The sequence below is a fragment of the Eurosta solidaginis genome, chromosome 3 (assembly GCF_040869045.1).
Source record: "Eurosta solidaginis isolate ZX-2024a chromosome 3, ASM4086904v1, whole genome shotgun sequence".
In the NCBI taxonomy this organism is placed as follows: domain Eukaryota; kingdom Metazoa; phylum Arthropoda; class Insecta; order Diptera; family Tephritidae; genus Eurosta; species Eurosta solidaginis.
This window is the reverse complement of record NC_090321.1, coordinates 54009490-54029726: the sequence shown is the minus strand read 5'-3', so window position 1 is coordinate 54029726 and position 20237 is coordinate 54009490. Positions and strand designations below refer to the sequence as shown.

Below are 20237 nucleotides of genomic sequence, written 5' to 3'. Positions count from 1 at the left end.
GCGAAAAAATTAATGAACTATTAAGGGTGGGAGTAATTCGGTCCAGCTGCTCTCCTTTTTCTAGCCCCATTTTACTCGTCAAAAAGAAAGATGGTTCAGATCGTATGTGCGTAGATTATCGCCAATTAAATTATAATACTATTCCTGATAGATTTCCTTTGCCTTTAATATCAGACCAAATTAATAGACTTCATGGAAGCTATTATTTTACTACTTTGGATATGGTTAGCGGTTATCATCAAATACCGGTGCATTCCGATTCTGTAGAAAAAACGGCTTTCATAACACCAGAAGGTCACTTTGAGTACCTGCCCATGCCGTTTGGATTGCGAAACGCTCCAGCAGTCTTTCAACGGGCTGTTATGAAAGTTCTTGGGGAGCTAGTTCATTCTTATGTGGTAGTTTACATGGATGACATTTTGGTATTAGGAACAGAAGATGTTGAGGAAAGTATAAAAGGATTGGCATTGTTTTACAAATACTTACTGACGCTGCATTTTCGCTTAATGTTAAGAAGTGTACATTTTTGTAGCGAAAGGTTGAATACCTTGGGTATGAAGTGAGTGATGGTCAAATTAAACCCAATCCAAAAAAAAATAGAAGCTTTGGTAACTCTTCCTCCACCAAAAACGGTGACTCAACTACGTCAATTCATTGGTTTAGCTTCATATTTTCGGCAATTCGTTCCAAAATTTTTCCAAGTAATGTCGCCCTTATATGCCCTAACGAGTTTAAGTAAAGGAAATCTTATTTGGAGGACATCACATGAAAATAATTCCCTGAAATCGGCACGATGAAAGCTCGACTTGACACCTAGGGTACACAGATGGTGGGCATTTCTGCAGTCATTTAATTTTGATATTATACATAGGAATGGAGATCGTATGTCCCACGTTGATTTTTTTTCAAGAAACCCACAACGTACTCGAAAGAAAAGAAGTTAACATTGCGTATATTTCCGGAAATTGGCTAATTGCTGAACAGCATCGCGATGAGGAAATTCAGAAAATAGTTTCTGATTTAAAAAATTGAAAATTTAGCGACAATTTATCCAAAACCTTTGAGCTGCGGTCAGGTGTGCTACATCGCACTATACAACGCAACGGCAGAACGAAGTGTTTGCCAATCCTTTCTCGCACCCTAAGATGGTCGGTTATAAATTGCGTTCATGAATCTTTAATTCATCTCGGATGGGAAAAGACTCTCGAAAAACTTTATGATATGTACTGGTTTGAGAACATGGCAAAGTATGTCAAAAAATTTATAGACAATTGTATTACATGTAAAGTTTCTATATCTCATTCTGGTTAAGTTCAGGCAGAGCTACATTCCATTCCAAAGATCTCAACTCCGTGGCACACAGTGCATATTGATGCAACCGGTAAGCTTAGCGGTAAGTGTGACCAAAAGGAATATGTTTTTGTGTTAATAGACGCATTCACAAAATTCGTAATTCTGCACCATACCTTACATATTGATTCAAAGAATAGTATTCAGACAGTAAAATTCAGTTTATCACTTTTTGGTGCTCATAAACGCATAACTGCTGATCAGGATAGGTATTTTTCTAGTTCTGTGTTTCGAGATTTTTGCAAATCTAATGGCATTGAATTGCATCTTATTGCTACTGGCAGCTCGCGTGCGAATGGTCAGGTAGAACGAATAATGAGTACTCTTAAGAATATGTTTACCGCTGTAGAGACAAGCAAGGGTCGTTCGTGGCAGGATGCCCTTCCCGATGTACAGTTGGCTTTAAATTGTACGTTTAGCAAAGCGACTAAATACAGCCCTCTGGAATTATAGATAGGAAAGGTTGCAAGACCACTTGAATTGATTCGTTTTGATGAAACCGAATTTAACATTGACATCGATAATGTGAGGCAAAACGCCTTGGAAGATATTGACAAAAATGCTAAATACAATAAAAGGAGGTTTGATAAAAATAAAGCTCCGGTAAATAGGTTCTCGGCAGGAGATTTTGTTTTGCTGCAAAATGAAGAACGCAACCAGACAAAGCTTGATCCTAAATATAAAGGACCTTTTAAAATTATTGAAGTTTTGGATGGAGATAGATACACACTATCCGCTCCAAAGTCTATCCGTACTTATAAGTATTCACATGATCGTTTGCGTAAAATGCCTGATGGTACTATATTTATAGATGGCGAAGATGAAGAAACTGAAAGAAATGACATAGAAATGTAAGAACACAATTTGCGAAAACTGAACATACTCGAGTTATCTATTTAGTTTATTTTTAACGAAAAATTAAGTTTAACCACTGGTGTAAGTGGTGGATAATGAAATGTAACCACTGGTGTAAGTGGTGGAGAATGAAATTTTGACCACTGGTGTAAGTGGTAAGATTGGAGATATAACCACTGGTGTAAGTGGAGAAAAATGATAACGTGGCTTAACGGAGCGATATTTGTAATGAATTTAAATTTTTTTATTTATGTTGAAAGAAAAGTGTAGTTCTTATTATAAAATAAATAAAAGGAAAACTGAAGGTAAGACTTTGAGTTAGTAATGGCCGAGTGGGAGACTCTTTGAAGTATATCACACGGGGACGTGTGACTTGTCAGTATGGCCGTGTCGGATCTGTCAATAAGTTTAAAGTATTGGGACATACTTTAATGAAGTGACGCGCACTGTTTCATAAAACACTTGTTGTAAGTTTACATACTAAAAATTAGTAGGCGAGAAAAACAATAATGAAAATATTGGAGTAGTAAAAAATGTGAGGAAGAGTAAAATTATTATTGGTTGAAAGTGCGTGCGCGTCAATTCCTCTTAGACTTTTGATAATGACTTCGCATGCTGCGTCATATAGAAATTATGTGTTCTGAAAAAATTTCTTCAAATTTTTGAACTTCATAAATTTTCGAAATAGAAATAGGCAAGAAAATAAATTTTTCTTAATAATCTTTTTAAATCCCAAATTTATAGAAATCCAGTTTTGGCATAACAATTAAACTTTCTTAATAAAGTTTTTAGCTCCCAAATTTTTCGAAAACCAATATCAGCAAAAAAATTACATTTTCTTAATAATATTTTCCACCTCGAAATTTTTTGAAATTCAGCTTTAGCAAAAAAAAAAAAAAAAATAGATTTTCTTAATAAATATCTAATCTCCCGAATTATTCGAAAATTAGTGTGAGCAGAAAAATTACATTTTTTTAATAATTTTCTTAATTCCGAAATTTTTCGAAGTGCAGCTAATAATTTTTGGCAAAAGAAATATATTTTCTAAATAATATTTTTAACTATGAAATTTTTCGAAATCCAGTTTTAACAAAATCGGAAATTGAATTTAAAGTTTTCTGAATAATTTGTTTGACTGCGAAAATTTTAAAAGTTCAGTTCAAGCAAAAAAAATGACATTTTGTAAAAATCTTCTTAATTTTGAAATTTTTTCAAAAATCTGTTTTAGCAAAAAATTGCTTATTAAGTTTTTATTAGATATGATAAAAAAATATAAGTAATCTAAGTAAACAAAAAAATTACATTTTTTCAACAACGAAATTTTTTAAAATCCCTTGTTAGCAAAAAAAAATGTAATTTTCTCAATAATCTTTTTAACCCCAAAACTTTTCAAAATTTAGTTTCAGCAAAAAATTTGCATTTTCTTTATAATATTCTTAACTCAATTTTTCCGGTTTAGAAAAAAAAATTACACTTTCTTAATAATATATTACCTGGGCGAACGAGCTTTGCTCGGCAACGTTTCGTTGTGCTGGCAAGTTTCTTTTTTTTTTAATTTCGAATAGGGGGAAAACTTATATGGCAACCCTACTCAAAAATGTCCCTATTGTAATGCTGAGTGAAATACATTTCCTTTGATACCCATATCGGTATATCTTATGCAATTTTTTTTAATTTCGAATAGGTGGCAACCCCAAATTGCAACCCTACTCAACAAAAATATCCCTATTGTAATGCGGTGTGAAATACCTTTCCTTTGATACCCATATCGGTATATTCCATGCAATTTTTTTTATTTCGAATAGGTGGCAACCCTATTCAAAAATTTTCCTATTGTAATGCGGAGTGAAATACCTTTCGTTTGATACCCATATCGGCATATCTCATGCAATTTTTTTTTATTTCGATTAGGTAGCAACCTTGTGAAACATTCTGAGTGGCATGACCTGGGTAGAAAGTCTTATACTATTTTCACACCGACGGCTTATTGAATAATAAAGGCAATTTTCTACATTAAGACGCTTATTGAGCTCAATCTTCCCTACAAAATTCGAATCTATTATTATTTCATTAGTAGCTAATCGAATGCCCAATGAAGTCAAAAGCACAATGAAACTCTGTTGGCAGCGTTCCACATCCGTTTCCGCTTCTTAGTTTTTGGTGTGCTCAGTGCTTAAAAATGTCATTTGTCAAAGCAAATGTCATTGTCTGCATGGCGGAACGATACAAGCTGGCCGCATCGAATAGCTGATTATAAACTTTTTTATTTGATTTGATACATCAACTACCGGCGCAGTACGATTTTGACATTTGTCCATCGAATTTACAAGTACATGGAATTTTTTTTGTTTGTAGGTATGTCACCATGCTCCCACCTTGTATCGTTCCGCCATGATTGTCTGTCTCATCCTTCATACTAATCGAGCAGTTACTTCTGTGTGAAAGCAAAAAATTTACGATTTCATTAGCAGGTGAAATGAGATCATTAAGTTTCTGTGTGAAAACAGTATTAGAAGGTGATGCATTATCTCTGTACCAAATTTCATTTAAATCGGTTGAGCCGCTGCCGAGACCGTTCGGCTATACAAACAAACAAGAATTGCTCGTTTAAAGTTATAAAATTTAGCTCCGAAAATTTTCGAAAACTAATTTAATCAAATTCACAAAGGGCCGTTTTCTGAAGTAAACACTTGAGTGAACAAAATTTTAATTTTAAAGGGCAAAGAAATTTTTAAAGTTCACATAAGAAAACTGCCTTTGCTGCAGGGATAGCGCAGATAGAGCCATTTCGAAGGGTGCTAAGCCTTCATCATCTGTACGCTTTAGGCATGCTACGCTAACCAGTTAGCTATACAGCGGTGGTTTGTTTGACTGGCAAATTTGCTACTTCTATTTCTTTTTTACCAACTATATTTATTCAGTGTTGCGCCATCTGGTGCAAATCACTGATAATGCTGGATTTTTGTTTATTGTCAATTACTTTGTTTGACATTCCCAAGTGCTCATGGTTTATTAACAATTGATTTTGTTTTTATCGGCCTATTGATTAATGATTCAAGCTCGGATCCGAGCACAAGGCCAGAACAATAATTTTTTTCTAATGATAATTATTGTTATTTTTTAATTTTTCTAAATTTGAAAAATTGTATTTTGTTTTGGAATAGTAATATATATAATAGTTTTCTACTTACTATTCCAAAAACAAAATACAATTTTTCAAATTTAGAAAAATTAAAAAATAACAATAATTATCATCAGAAAAAAATTATTGTTCTGGCCTTGAGCTCGAATCGAACCTTGTATCTTATTTTATAAAATATGAAATTTATTTTTAAATGTCTTTATACTCAGTTGAGCAGAGCTCACAGAGTATATTAAGTTTGATTGGATAACGGTGGGTTGTACATATATAAAGGAATCGAGATAGATATAGACTTCCATATATCAAAATAATCAGGATCGAAAAAAAATTTGATTGAGCCATGTCCGTTCGTCCGTCCGTCCGTTAACACGGACTATAACCACGCCCACTTTTTCGATATCGAAAATTTCGAAAAACCGAAAAAGTGCTATAATTCATTACCAAAGACAGATAAAGCGACGAAACTTGGTAGATGAGTTGAATTTATGATGCAGAATAGAAAATTAGTAAAATTTTGGTCAATGGGCGTGGCACCGCCTTCTTTTAAAAGAAGGTAATTTAAAATTTTGCAAGCTGTAATTTGTCAGTCGTTGAAGATATCATGATGAAATTTGGCACGAACGTTACTCCTATTACTATATGTACGCCTAACAAAATTTAGCAAAATCGGAGAAGGACCACGCCCACTTTTAAAAAAAAATTTCTTTTAAGTAAAATTTTAACAAAAAATTTAATATCTTTACAGTATATAAGTAAATTATGTCAACATTCAACTCCAGTAATGATATGGTGCAACAAAATACAAAAATAAAAGAAAATTCCAAATGGGCGTGGCTCCGCCCTTTTTCATTTAATTTGTCTAGGATACTTTTAACGCCATAAGTCGAACAAAAATTAACCAATCCTTTTGAAATTTGGTAGGGGCTTAGGGTTTATGATGATAACTGTTTTCTGTGAAAACGAGCGAAATCGGTTGACGCCACGCCCAGTTTTTATACACAGTCGTTCGTCCGTCCTTCCGCATGGCCGTTAACACGATAACTTGAGCAAAAATCGACATATCTTTAATGAACTTAGTTTACGTACTTACTTGAACTCACTTTATCTTGGTATGAAAAAAGAACGAAATCCGACGATGACCACGCCCACTTTTTCGATATCGAAAATTACGAAAAATGAAAAAATGCCATAATTCTATACCAAATACGAAAAAAGGGATGAAACATGGTGAGGATTGGTTTATTGACGCGAAATATAACTTTAGAAAAAACTTTATAAAATGGTTGTGACACCTACCATATTAAGTAGAAGAAAATGAAAAAGTTCTGCAGGGCGAAATAAAAAACCCTTAAAATCTTGGCAGGTATTACATATATAAATAAATTAGCGGTATCCAACAGATGATGTTCTGGGTCACCCTGGTCCACATTTTGGTCGATATCTGGAAAACGCCTTCACATATAAAACTACCACCACTCCCTTTTAAAACTCTCATTAATACCTTTAATTTGATACCCATATCGTACAAACACATTCTAGAGTCACCCCTGGTCCACCTTTATGGCGATATTTCGAAACGGCGTCCACCTATAGAACTAAGGCCCACTCCCTTTTAAAATACTCATTAACACCTTTCGTTTGATACCCATATTGTACAAACAAATTCTAGGGTCACCCCTGGTCCACCTTTATGGCGATATCTCGAAACAGCGTCCACCTATGGAACTAAGGATTACTCCCTTTTAAAATACTCATTAACACCTATCTTTTGATACCCATATTGTACAAACAAATTCTAGGGTCACCCCTGGTCCACCTTTATGGCGATATCTCGAAACGGCGTCAACCTATGGAACTAAGGATTACTCGCTTTTAAAATACTCATTAACACTTTTCGTTTGATACCCATATCGTACAAACATTCTACAGTCACCCCTGGCCCACCCTAATGGCGATATCTCGAAAAGGCGTCCACCTATAGACCTAATGCCCACTCCCTCTTAAAATGCTCATTAACAGCTTTCATTTGATACCCATATCGTACAAACATATTCTAGAGTCACCACTGGTCCACCTTTATGGCGATTTCTCGAAAAAGCGTTCACCTATAGAACTAAAGCCCATTCCCTTTTAAAATACTCATTACCACCTTTCATTTGATACCCATATCGTACAAACACATTCTAGAGTCACCCGTGGTCCACCTTAATGGCGATATCTCGGAAAGGCGTCCACCGATATAACTAAGGCCCACTCCCTCTTAAAATGCTCAGTAACACCTTTCATTTGATACCCATATCGTACAAACAAATTCTAGAATCAGCCCTGGTCCACCTTTATGGCGATATCCCTAAATGGAGTCCATCCATAGAACTATGACCTACTCTCTCTTAAAATACTCTTTAATACCTTCCATTTGATACACATGTCATACAACCACATTCCAGGATTACCCTAGGTTCATTTTCCTACATAGTTATTTTCCCTTATGTTGTCACCATAGCTCTCAACTGAGTATGTAATGTTCGGTTACACCCGAACTTAACCTTCCTTACTTGTTTATACTCAGTTGAGCAGAGCTCACAGAGTATATTAAGTTTGATTGGATAACGGTTGGTTGTACAGGTATAAAGGAATCGAGATAGATATAGACGTCCATATATCAAAATCATCAGGATCGAAAAAAAATTTGATTGAGCCATGTGCGTCCGTCCGTCCGTCCGCCCGTTAACACGATATCTTGAGTAAATTTTGAGGTATCTTGATGAAATTTGGTACGTAGGTTCCTGAGCACTCATCTCAGATCGCTGTTTAAAACGAACGCCCACTTTTTCGATATCGAAAATTTCGAAAAACGGAAAAAGTGCAATAATTCATTACCAAAGACAGATAAAGCCATGAAACTTGGTTGGTGAGTTGAACATATGACGAAGAATAGAAAATTAGTAAAATTTTGGACAATGGGCGTGGCGCCGCCCACTTTTAAAAGAAGGTAATTTAAAACTTTTGCAAGCTGTAATTTGGCAGTCGTTGAAGATATCGTGATCAAATTTGGCAGGAACGTTACTCCTAGTACTATATATACGCTTAATGAAAATTAGCAAAATCGGAGAAGGACCACGCCCACTTTTAAAAAAAATTTTTTTTTTTAAGTAATATTTTAACAAAAAATGTGATATCTTTACAGTATATAAGTAAATTATGTCAACATTCAACTCTAGTAATGATACGGTGCAACAAAATACAAAAAAAAAAAGAAAATTCAAAATGGGCGTGGCTCCGCCCTTTTTCAGTTAGTTTGTCTAGGATACTTTTAATGCCATAAGTCGAACAAAAATTTCCCAATCCTTTTGAAATTTGGTACGGGCATAGATTTTATCACGTTAACTGTTTTCTGTTAAAATGGGCGAAATCGGTGGAAGCCACGCCCAGTTTTTATACACAGTCGTCCGTCTGTCCTTCCGCATGGCCGTTAACACGATAACTTGAGCAAAAATCGACATATCTTTACTCAACTTAGTGCACGTACTTATCTGAACTCACTTTATCTTGGTATAAAAAATGAACGAAATCCGACTATGAACACGCCAACTTTTTCGATATCGAAAGTTACGAAAAATGAAAAAAATGCCATAATTCTATACCAAATACGAAACAAGGGATGAAACATGGTAATTGGATTGGTTTATTGACGCGAAATATAACTTTAGAAAAAACTTTGTAAAATGGTTGTGTCACCTACCATATTAAGTAGAAGAAAATCAAAAAGTTCTACAGGGCGAAATAAAACACCCTTGAAATCTTGGCAGGTATTACATATATAAATAAATTAGCGGTATCCAACAGATGATGTTCTGGGTCGCCCAGCTTCGCATTTTGGTCGATATCTGGAAAACGACTTCACATATACAATTACCACCACTCCCTTTTAAAACTCTCATTAATACCTTTAATTTGATACCAATATCGTAGAAACACATTCTAGAGTCACCCCTGGTCCACCTTTATGGCGATATCTCGAAAAGGCGTCGTGAGGTCTAGATAGTTGAGTCCTCCGTCGTTTCGGTTTCCATTTTAATTTTTATATTTCCGTGCTGCTTGTTGAGGTACTCCAGTACAAGCTCTTCGTTATTAGTAGTTAAAACGCATATTATGTCATCCCTAATTTGGACTTCATCTCCTGTATGTACTTTTCTTCCAGATTTTGCATGAACACTTCCATTAGAATTGCTGATATGGGGCTTCCCATTCCAAGACCGTTTGTTTGTCTATATATTTCATTGTTGAATTAAAAATAGTTTTGACGTAAAGTGGTTCTTAGCGCATTGTGATTACTTTGGTTTTTGTATTATGAACTATTGTTGAGCTAACTATGTCCAAAGTCTCCGATAATGGTTTTGATGGGTATAAATCTTTCATGTTAAAAGATACCAATTTTCTGTTCTTTGTTAGCTCTACGGTCTCAAGTTTTTCTTTTAGCTCTGTTTTGTTAGCTACTGCGTATTCGTTCCTTACCTCCAGAGTATCTTTCAATATCGTTTTTAAATATTTGGACAGTTTGTAACATGTTGCCGATTTAAAATTAATGGGGGCCTCATTGGCGTGTCCGGCTTGTGGATTTTTGGTAGCGCAATCTGTATAGGAGCCGAAGGGTTCATTTGGACCAATTTATGTGTCATGTTACACTGAAAGAAGTGGTGCTAGTAAAATAAACAAATCTGTTCTGTTGTTCTTGACTTAACGGAGATTCGGTGAAATTGATCGAATTATGGTTAATTCGACCGAGTTCTTTGTCAAGCGAACAAATTAGTTTAGTTATTTAAACAGAAGAGAAATGTTCGCTCTTAAGTGAACAAAATTCTGTAAAATTTACAGATTCCTAATCAATCTAACCGATTTTTCTGTTAACACAACTGATCTCACAGGTCATTTCAACAGCGAACAACATTCAATGTATATGAGCAAATTTCAAAGAGAATTTTACGCTCACTGCGCTCTCTACTTTGCATTTATGACCATGGTGCCATTTGTTAAAAAAAAAAATACCAAAATAAGAAAACCACCAAATCGAAAAAACATCACAAATTGGGAAAACAAAAAAAAAATAGTTTTTCAGTTATCAGTACAAAACGAAAAAACCCTTTTTTAAATTTACTGTGCATAACACTGCAAAAAATTATGCAATACCAGGACACCTATTTATCGGGTACAATTTTGCAATTTCTCCTCCAAGCGAAATGCAAAATTGCGCCTTCTTGTTGCAAAAGTTTTCTTTAAACGAAGAGGATTTTTCCAAAGTTAGTAATATTTTGTTCAAGTTTTTACGAATTTTCACTCACGCGAACGAATCTATTAAGATAATAAAAAACATCATTTTTTAATGTTGATGTTTCCGACAGCAAAAAAGTTTGAGTTGTTTTGGAATCGTTTCAAAATAAAGTGTTACGAGAACTAAACTTCCAGTGATTTCATTCTTTACTTTTCTATAGCTTACAAGTTCTCTATTTAAAATGTTATTTCAAACATTTATACTAAATTTTTTTTTTTTTCGAAAAAATCACGTGCGGCAACTTTACATGCGAGAGAAGAAATTGAGAATAAGCAGTAAAGTGACGCGCGACGAAGTTCAAAACTATAAATTAAATAAATTATAAAAAATAAAATTTGGTGAAAGTGCGTTTAATAAAAAAAAAAAATAAAAAAATTTTTTTTTTTTCAAAAGTTTACTTTGAAAATTTAAAATTAAAAAATTCTTGAATTACAATTTTTATTTGGGTAAAAAAATTTACCTTTTTATTTGCTGGCTCGAGGTCATATAAATAAAAAAAAATTACACATCGAACATATAATGTAACAAGTATGGAAGGCTAAATTCGGGTGTAAACGAATATTAGATACTCAGCTGAGAGCTATGGAGACAAAATAAGGGAAAATCACCATGTAGGAAAATGAACCTAGGGTAACCCTGGAATGTGTTTGTATGACATGTGTATCAAATGGAAGGTATTAAAGAGTATTTTAAGAGGGAGTGGGCCATAGTTCTATAGGTGGACGCCATTTAGGGATATCGCCATAAAGGTGGACCAGGGCTGACTCTATAATTTGTTTTGTACGATATAGGTATCAAATGAAAGGTGTTAATGAGTATTTTAAAAGGGAGTGGGCGTTAGGTCTATTGGTAGTTGTATATGTGAAGGCGATTTCGAAATATCGACCAAAATGTGGACCAGGGTGACCCAGAACATCATTTGTCGGGTGCCGCTAATTTATTTATATATGTAATACCACGAAAAGTATTCATACCAAGATTCTAAGGGATTTTAATTTCGCCCTTTAGAACTTTTTCATTTTCTTCTACTTAATATGGTAGGTGTCACACCAATTTTACAAAGTTTTTTTCTAAAGTTATATTTTGCGTTAATAAACCAATCCAATTACCATGATTCATCCCTTTTTTCGTATTTTGTATAGAATTATGGCATTTTTTTTTTTCATTTTTCGTAATTTTCGATATCAAAAAAGTGGACGTGGTCATTGTCGAATTTCAGCCATTTTTTATATCAATACAAAGTGAGTTCAGATAAGTACGTGAACTGAGTTTAGTAAACATATATCGATTTTTGTTCAAGTTGTCGTGTTAACGGCCGAGCGGAAGGACAGAATGTCGACTATAAAACTGTGCGTGGCTTCAACCGATTTCGCCCATTTTCACAGAAAACAGTTATCGTCATAGAATCTGTCCCCTACCAAATTTCACAAGGATTGGTAAATTTTTGTTCGACTTATGGCATTAAAATTATCCTAGACAAAGTAAATGAAAATGGGCGGAGCCACGCCCATTTTGAAATTTTCTTTTATTTTTGTATTTTGTTGCACTATATCGCTCATTTGCTGCAACGTCGTCATAACTCAAAAAACATGACTTTTGAGTTAATAACATATAAACGTACCCAATATCATAGTCTATGTTGTATAAAAAAATCTTCGTTGTCAATTAAAGATTTAGCACGTGGTATAAAAATGAAAATATGCCTTTATATGCGCAACATATGGCAGTTAAAATCTTTGAATGGTTCTCCTGAAAAATTGTGTAAAAAAAAATTTGATTGAGCCATGTCCGTCCGTCCGTCCGTCCGTTCGTCCGTTAACACGATAACTTGAGTAAATTTTGAGGTATCTTGATGAAATTTGGTACGTAGCTTCCTGAGCACTCATCTTAGATCGCTGTTTAAAATGAACGATATCAGACTATAACCACGCCCACTTTTTCGATATCGAAAATTTCGAAAAACCGAAAAAGTGCAATAATTCATTACCAAAGACAGATAAAGCGATGAGACTTGGTAGGTGAGTTAAACTTATGACGAAGAATAGAAAATTAGTAAAATTTTGGACAACGGGCGTGGCACCGCCTACTTTTAAAAGAAGGTAATTTAATACTTTTGCAAGCTGTAATTTGGCAGTCGTTGAAGATATCATGATGAAATTTGGCGGGAACGTTACTCCTATTACTACATGTACGCTTAATAAAAATTAGCAAATTCGGAGAAGGACCACGCCCACTTTTAAAAAATTTTTTTAAGTAAAATTTTAACAAAAAATTTAATATCTTTACAGTATATAAGTAAATAATGTCAACATTCAACTCTAGTAATGATATGGTGTAACAAAATAGAAAAAATAAAGAAAATTTCAAAATGGGCGTGGCTCCGCCCTTTTTCTTTTAGTTTGTCTAGGATACTTTTAATGCCATAAGTTGAACAAAAATTTCCCAATCCTTTTGAAATTTGTTACGGGCATAGATTTTATGACGTTAACTGTTTTCTGTGAAAATGGGCGAAATCGGTGGAAGTCGCGCCCAGTTTTTATACACAGTCGTCCGTCTGTCCTTCCGCATGGCCGTTAAAACGATAACTTGAGCAAAAATCGACATATCTTTACTGAACTTAGTTCACGTACTTATCTGAGCTCACTTTATCTTGGTATAAAAAATGAACGAAATCCGACTATGATCACGCCCACTTTTTCGATATCGAAAAATACAAAAAATTAAAAAATGCCATAATTCTATACCAAATACGAAATAAGCGATGAAACATGGTAATTTGATTGGTTTATTGACGCGAAATATAACTTTAGAAAAAACTTTGTAAAATGGTTGTGACACCTACCATATTAAGTAGAAGAAAATGAAAAAGTTCTGCAGGGCGAAATAAAACACCCTTGAAATCTTGGCAGGTATTACATATACAAATAAATTAGCGGTATCTAACAGATGATGTTCTGGGTCACCCTGGTCCGCATTTTGGTCGATATCTGTAAAACGACTTCACATGTACAACTGCCACCACTCCCTTTTAAAACTCTCATTAATACCTTTCATTTGATACCAATATCGTACAAACACATTCTAGAGTAACCCCTGGTCCACCTTTATGGCGATATCTCGAAAAAGCGTCCACCTATAGAAATAAGCCCCACGCCCTTTTAAAATGCTCATTAACACCTTTCATTTGATACCCATATCGTACAAACATATTCTAGAGTCACCCCTGGTCCACCTTTATGGCGATATCTCGAAAAGGCGACCACCTTAGAACGAAGGCCCACTCCCTTTTAAAAATATTCATTAACACCTTTCATTTGATACCCATATCGTACAAACAAAGTTTAGAGTCACCCCTGGTCCACTCTTATGGCGATATCTCGAAAAGGCGACCACCTATACAACTACCACCACTCCCTTTTAAAACCCTCATTAATACCTTTAAATTGATACCCATATCGTATAAACACATTCTAGAGTCACCCCTGGTCCACCTTTATGGCGATATTTCGAAACGGCGTCCACCTATAGAACTAAGGCCCACTCCCTTTTAAAATACTCATTAACACCTTTCGTTTGATACCCATATTGTACAAACGTATTCTAGAGTCACCCCTGGTCCACCTTTATGGCGATATCTCGAAAAGGCGACCACCTATACAACTACCACCACTCCCTTTTAAAAGCCTCATTAATACCTTTAATTTGATACCCATATTGCACAAACAAATTCTAGGGTCACCCCTGGTCCACCTTTATATCGATATTTCGAAACGGCGTCCACCAATAGAAATAAGGCCCACTCCCTTTTAAAATACTCATTAAGACCTTTCGTTTGATACCCATATTGTACAAACGTATTCTAGAGTCACCCCTGGTCCACCTTTATGGCGATATCTCGAAAAGGCGACCACCTATACAACTACCACCACTCCCTTTTAAAAGCCTCATTAATACCTTTAATTTGATACCCATATTGCACAAACAAATTCTAGGGTCACCCCTGGTCCACCTTTATATCGATATTTCGAAACGGCGTCCACCTATAGAACTAAGGCCCACTCCCTTTTAAAATACTCATTAACACCTTTCATTTGATACCCATATTGTACAAACGCATTCTAGAGTCACCCTTGGTCCACCTTTATGGCGATATCTCGAAAAGGCGACCACCTATACAAGTCTTTTGTTTTTGTAAAGAAACGATTAAGTGTATTGTGTGGTTATGTTGTCTTTTTTCATAATTCTCCTGAGCGATTGATTACTTGTTAGTCCGGGTATGTAGGTAACTCTTATATCAGTTTTGTTTGTGTTTGCTTCTGTTTGTCGAAATGCATAGAAGAGAAAAGTAAAAACTCTTGGTTTTTTCTTTATACATATCGACCAAAACAGCTCCAACCCAGCAAACAAAAAAAATTATTGTCGAAAAGGAAAACCAGTACAGAATTTTATTGCTGCTAACAAATAAAAAAATTTTAATAATATGAAAGTTACGACTTTGTAATTTTGCATTAAATATTTTTGATTTTTTTTTTCGAAAAAAAAAAATTGTTTTTGTTTTTATCGACCTATTGAACCTTGAATGAAAAAAATTATTTCAAATATTTATTTCAAAAGACTTTTTTTCATTATCAAATTATATTATCTACCTGCAGTACTTGTATTTTTCTAGCACTAAAATTTTTATTGACAAAAATTAAATTTTTTTTAAATTTTTTATTTCATTTTGGAAAATAAGATTAATATTTTTTCTTCAATTATAAGCAGGTTTTAATGATACTTTTAAAAGGTCGTTTTAAAATTTTTTATTTAATGTTAAATTTCACGTCCTTCTTCTTCACTTACCTCAAACATATCACACCGACATACAAACTGTTGCGCAGAAAATCGATAAAATTCCACATATTACGCAAATAACACTTCATGCCCAGTGCAAATATTTCCTGCACTTCCTCAAACATTAAACCGAACACATAAAGCACAACAAGCAACTCTAATTTTGTTGGTGGTTTGCCGCGTTGACGCAATTCTTCTGCGGCCAATTCCTTTTTCATGCGTTCTGTACCAAAAAGGCGTATAGCAACGTCGTCAGCGCGCTGCGAGACAAGAATTAATAACCCTGTGGGGTGTAAAAGATGGCGGTGGGGCATGGTGCGAGGTTTATAGCGCGCGTATTTGAAATAAAATTCCATTGACATGCAGGATTCAAGGACAACGTGGCGGTGGATATGAAAGCAAAATGCAACAGTCAGCATGTAAGCATGTAAGCACAAACAAAAATAAAGAACTTTTAAGAATGTGGCATAAAAAATAACAAAGTGCAAAATGTGTTTTACAGAAACTGAAAAAAAAAAACAAAGTTGCAAAGTTCATGCAGCCAACGTGCCTGAGCGTAGCATCGATTTGATCACTGGTTATTTGTAACGACTTTCAACTACTCTTTTAGTCTTTATACTTAAAGCAGTCCACAGATGTCACCTTCATACAAACAACATTAAAAAAAGCAGTCGTATTACTCTTGACGTTTATGCCAGCTAATATTCGCTCTTTCAGTGTCGAACGATTCGTTGCGCATTTTTATCTTTTCTTTTTTGTCATTCCCCTTTCATTGCCCCTTCTTCCGCGGTATTGGGTGTTGGCTTTCCTTAACATTTGCCCTCACAATTTCAAAGAGTTTAATTTTGACTACTAAAGTATTAGAATCACTGTCTCTTGTACCCAATGAGATAATGTTAATAAATCTATTTCTAAATGTTTGACAACTACTGCGAAGCAATTTGCGTACTTATTTGTTACTTGCTTTGTGCTGGCTCATTTTAACGTAGAAGAGATCACCAAATCAAAAAAAAAAGTATGACACTGAATCAGCCAGCTGAAAGTTATTCACATATGTATGTGAGTTGCCCCATCCCTCACATGCTAGAATTCCTAAATTTTATTTTGTCTTGGATCCTGGTTTTTCACAAGCACAGGTGGAACCCCAGTTTAAAAAATGTCTTTGTATTAATATGTCTGAATTGTTATTAATGGGCGGAACTTACATGTCCCAACTGTTAGAAAGTATTAGCTGATTCATTAATATCCGCTCGCAAGTGATAAAATTTGAAAAGGAAATAACTTAAAATGTTAGCAATAAGAAGATAAAAGCACCATTTTTACAATGCCTACTGACAATCGCAGTTTTCCAACAGCTAGGTAAAGCTCCCGCTAGAAAGTTCTGTCCGACTGCACCCATAAACAAACAGAGAAGATGCCTCCGGCAGTACGATTAGGAGTACGAAGAGAATCTCTCCATTAGACGAGATCAAATAAAAGGGATGTTTTTTGTTTTTCTTCTTGTAGCAGTGCTTCGCCATATCCAATAGGCGCGAACGATCACAAATTGTCATCAATATCCTCTAACAGGAGTCCTAGGAAACCTGCAGTTTGAAAAGCCGGTTGTTGCTTCCCAAGACAGCCGATTCTATGTACCGGAGCGACTCGAGATTTTTCTAGACCAAGGGCTGTCACTTCAGTGTAACCGCAAATAAAAGGGATCACACCAACTTATACAAAGAAATCTCAACGGACTATAGTCGCATATTCAAATGCGACCTACTCCACATTCATTCTTTACTAATCGCATTTTTTGCAGGTCCTTGGTCAGATAGGCTTAAGCCGCACTTTGGTCTGTTGTTTTTAATATTCGGACAGAAAATAATCATGCAAAAAACTTATATAACGTCAACCTTGTCTACAACTTTTCCATTTTAAATTAAGAAAATATTAACTCAAATACAAAAAATTATAACTAAAATTCAGAGATTTACAGCTCAATTCCAGATTTTCAATTTAAATTCAGAAACTTTCAATTCAAGTCCAAAAAATAACAACTTTATTTAGAAAATTGCAAATGAATTATAATTTTCTGGAGTTGAACTGTAGCTTTCTGAATTTAAATTGAAAATTCTGAACTCGAATTATAGTTTTCTGAACTTCAGTTGCCACTTAACTTCAACTTATACTGACAAAAATGTAGATGTGATTGTATTGACAGAAATTATTGGCCTTAAGATGAGACGAAATAATAATTAAAAAAAAAAATTTAAGTTAAACAGTTTTATTGAAAACAATACTTACATTAAGTAATAATAATACTAAAAGCTGAAAAATAATTAGGTAGTTCCTAGGTACTAGTAATTACAATCCTCATCAATCTAGGGCGTTGATCAGACAAATAAATTAAAGCATTGGACGCGACGGTACCTTTCAGGGGGGTGTTGCGCCTTGCACTCTCCGGCGTCACCCCAAATCGTCGACAGTCGCTTACGCAGTGCATCGAACACCGGGCGACCTTCGATGCTATTAATCCTTACCCGGACATCGCGGATCTCTGTCCGGGTGGACCTTTCCCCTTCTCCGCTACTCGTGGGATGTAATTTAGCATGGAGGAAATATTAAAAAATAATAATATTAAGGAGGGCGGCTCTACAAATAAGAAGCAGACAGGATCTTGCTCCGCAAAGGCTACGGCTCAGCTGGGCCTCAAGTTAGATGAGAGAATTCCTCAGAGGTTCGCGGCTGCAGCGGCAGACAGACAGAAAAGAGCCGAGAGATTATCCGGTTCGAGTAGTCCGAGGGCCAGTACCTCTCATGGAGGGGGTACTGACCGGGAGGCCATCAGTGCTCCGCCCCTCCATTGGCCCCCACCAGCAGGCCCTCCTCCCAGCGACATGCATCTGGTAGGTTGACTTCTGGGGCCTCAGGGAGATGGGGGTGGGCTGAGGGAAAATCCAGCCTGGATATTCCAAAGGCCGGCACCTCTCGGGGAGGGGCCACCGACCGGGAGGCCTTTGGGGCGGCTGCCGCCAATCTCGTAGCCACCAGCACGGCTGCCACTCGGCGTCAAGCGTCTGGCGGTTTGGCTGCTGGGGGCTCCAGGGGTGTGGGGGTGGCCGGCTCTAGGGTCAAGGGCAGGCGAGCTGGCCAGAAGAGGCACCACCGACCATATCCTTCCGGGAAATGATTCCGTAGGTATACCCATGGCCACTTTCAGGCTTCGTGTGAACACAAGCACTATAAGAATTGCAAATGGACTATGGTCAGCCATATCATCGTGTGAGACATCCAGGCAATTCTGGCCCTCATGTGACAAGGGGCGCACAGAAGCGCTTCTGATTTTAAATAAATCAGTTCTATCGGCCCTGATAAGGGTTCTAACAGGCCATTGCTTAAAAGGCACGCATGGTGCTAGAATGGGGGTAACGACCTTCGACTATTGTCGCAGCTGCAGATATACAGAATAGGAAGCACCTTCTCTGTCATTGTCCAGTGCTCTGTAGGCGTAGGTTGGCCATCCTTGGTAAACCTTTTCTACATGACCTCGCTGAGGTCTCTAGCTATGAAGTAAAGGCTCTAGCAAAATTTATAATTTCAACGAGGTAGTTAGACCCGCCTTAGGCGGGTTAGGGGTACTCTTTGAGATCCTATAGGGTATTACAATGGGCCCATTGATGGCCTAAGTAGTGAGCTGTAACCTAACCTAACCTATAAGTAAGACCAACTGAACCTTAATCAGGTTATGCTACGCCTAAAATTTTTAGAAGAAAATAGCTTAAAATACAGCCACGTCAAATTTTATATTGACATCCAAGCAGCAAATAAGGCAATAATCTCGCAAAGCACAGCATCTAGATGTAAGCAACCCCTTGAAAAACCTGGATAGGGAGAAGGCTACATCTATATTGAGTTCCAGGGCATAAGCCAATAGTTGCGAATGAGAAAGCGGATCAACTAGCTAAGGGCGCATGCCAACTAGCACGCTCATGAACTTCAATGCAATGTTGTTTGTTTTACACAATTTAATCTAAACGCTCCGGTTTTTATATTAACAAATAAATAATATGGGTATTAATGGAACTATTCCAAGAACATTTCAAAAAAAGCATTTCAGGGGAGTATGGGAGTCTACCTCTTTAAGAAATCCAGTAAATCCTTCCTTCTATTTATCACTGTGTGCTTATCTCAGCGATATTTGCCATTTGTTGGGACTATTTAAAGATTGTTTTCTGGTAGGTCTCGTTACTGTTTTCAAGATCATATCTTGATATATCGCAATAATTTTATGTTCTTTTTTCTTCGTGGGGACTGGCCCGCGGGCATAGTGCTAGTTTTACGAATATATGAAAGATGAACAAACGTTTCAATTCACAACAAATTAACGCCTCATTAACACTTAACTGCAAATATTTTGCGATTTATTGGGCCACGTAAGTTCGAGCAGTGTTGTTGCTCAGAATTTAGTGCACTGTTACCAACTGTGGTTTTCTGGCAATATACAATAGAACATATTAGCAGTTTGGAAACAGTAAAAACTATTTAAGTGCACATGTTGTACTTTTCTGTATTTATTCATTAAAAACACGGTCATTATAAACATAACAATTTGATAACACAATCCAGCTGTGCAAACACAAATATAAAGAAACAAGTACAAGGCAATTGGTTTTTGAAAAAGTATAGCAAAATGTTTTGTCAAAGCCGCTATGCGTAAAAACCTTATGTTACCTTTGTTATATCAATAGA

At 35.9% G+C, this 20237-nt stretch overlaps 1 protein-coding gene across 2 annotated transcripts in view; it reads right to left on the bottom strand.

Annotated features, from left to right (window-relative positions):
- The window catches only part of LOC137243727 (transient-receptor-potential-like protein), a 172916-nt gene that overhangs the window by 10138 nt on the left and 142541 nt on the right, over window positions 1-20237 (bottom strand). Inside the window, exon 1 of one of the 2 annotated variants that reach the window (XM_067771749.1) lies at window positions 15519-15786. The exons of the other annotated variant lie outside the window; for it this stretch is intronic. Coding sequence (XP_067627850.1) covers window positions 15519-15727 — 209 coding nt within the window. The 5' untranslated portion in view covers window positions 15728-15786. Of the gene's footprint in view, window positions 1-15518; window positions 15787-20237 lie in introns of those variants that run through there. 2 annotated transcript variants of the gene reach the window in all.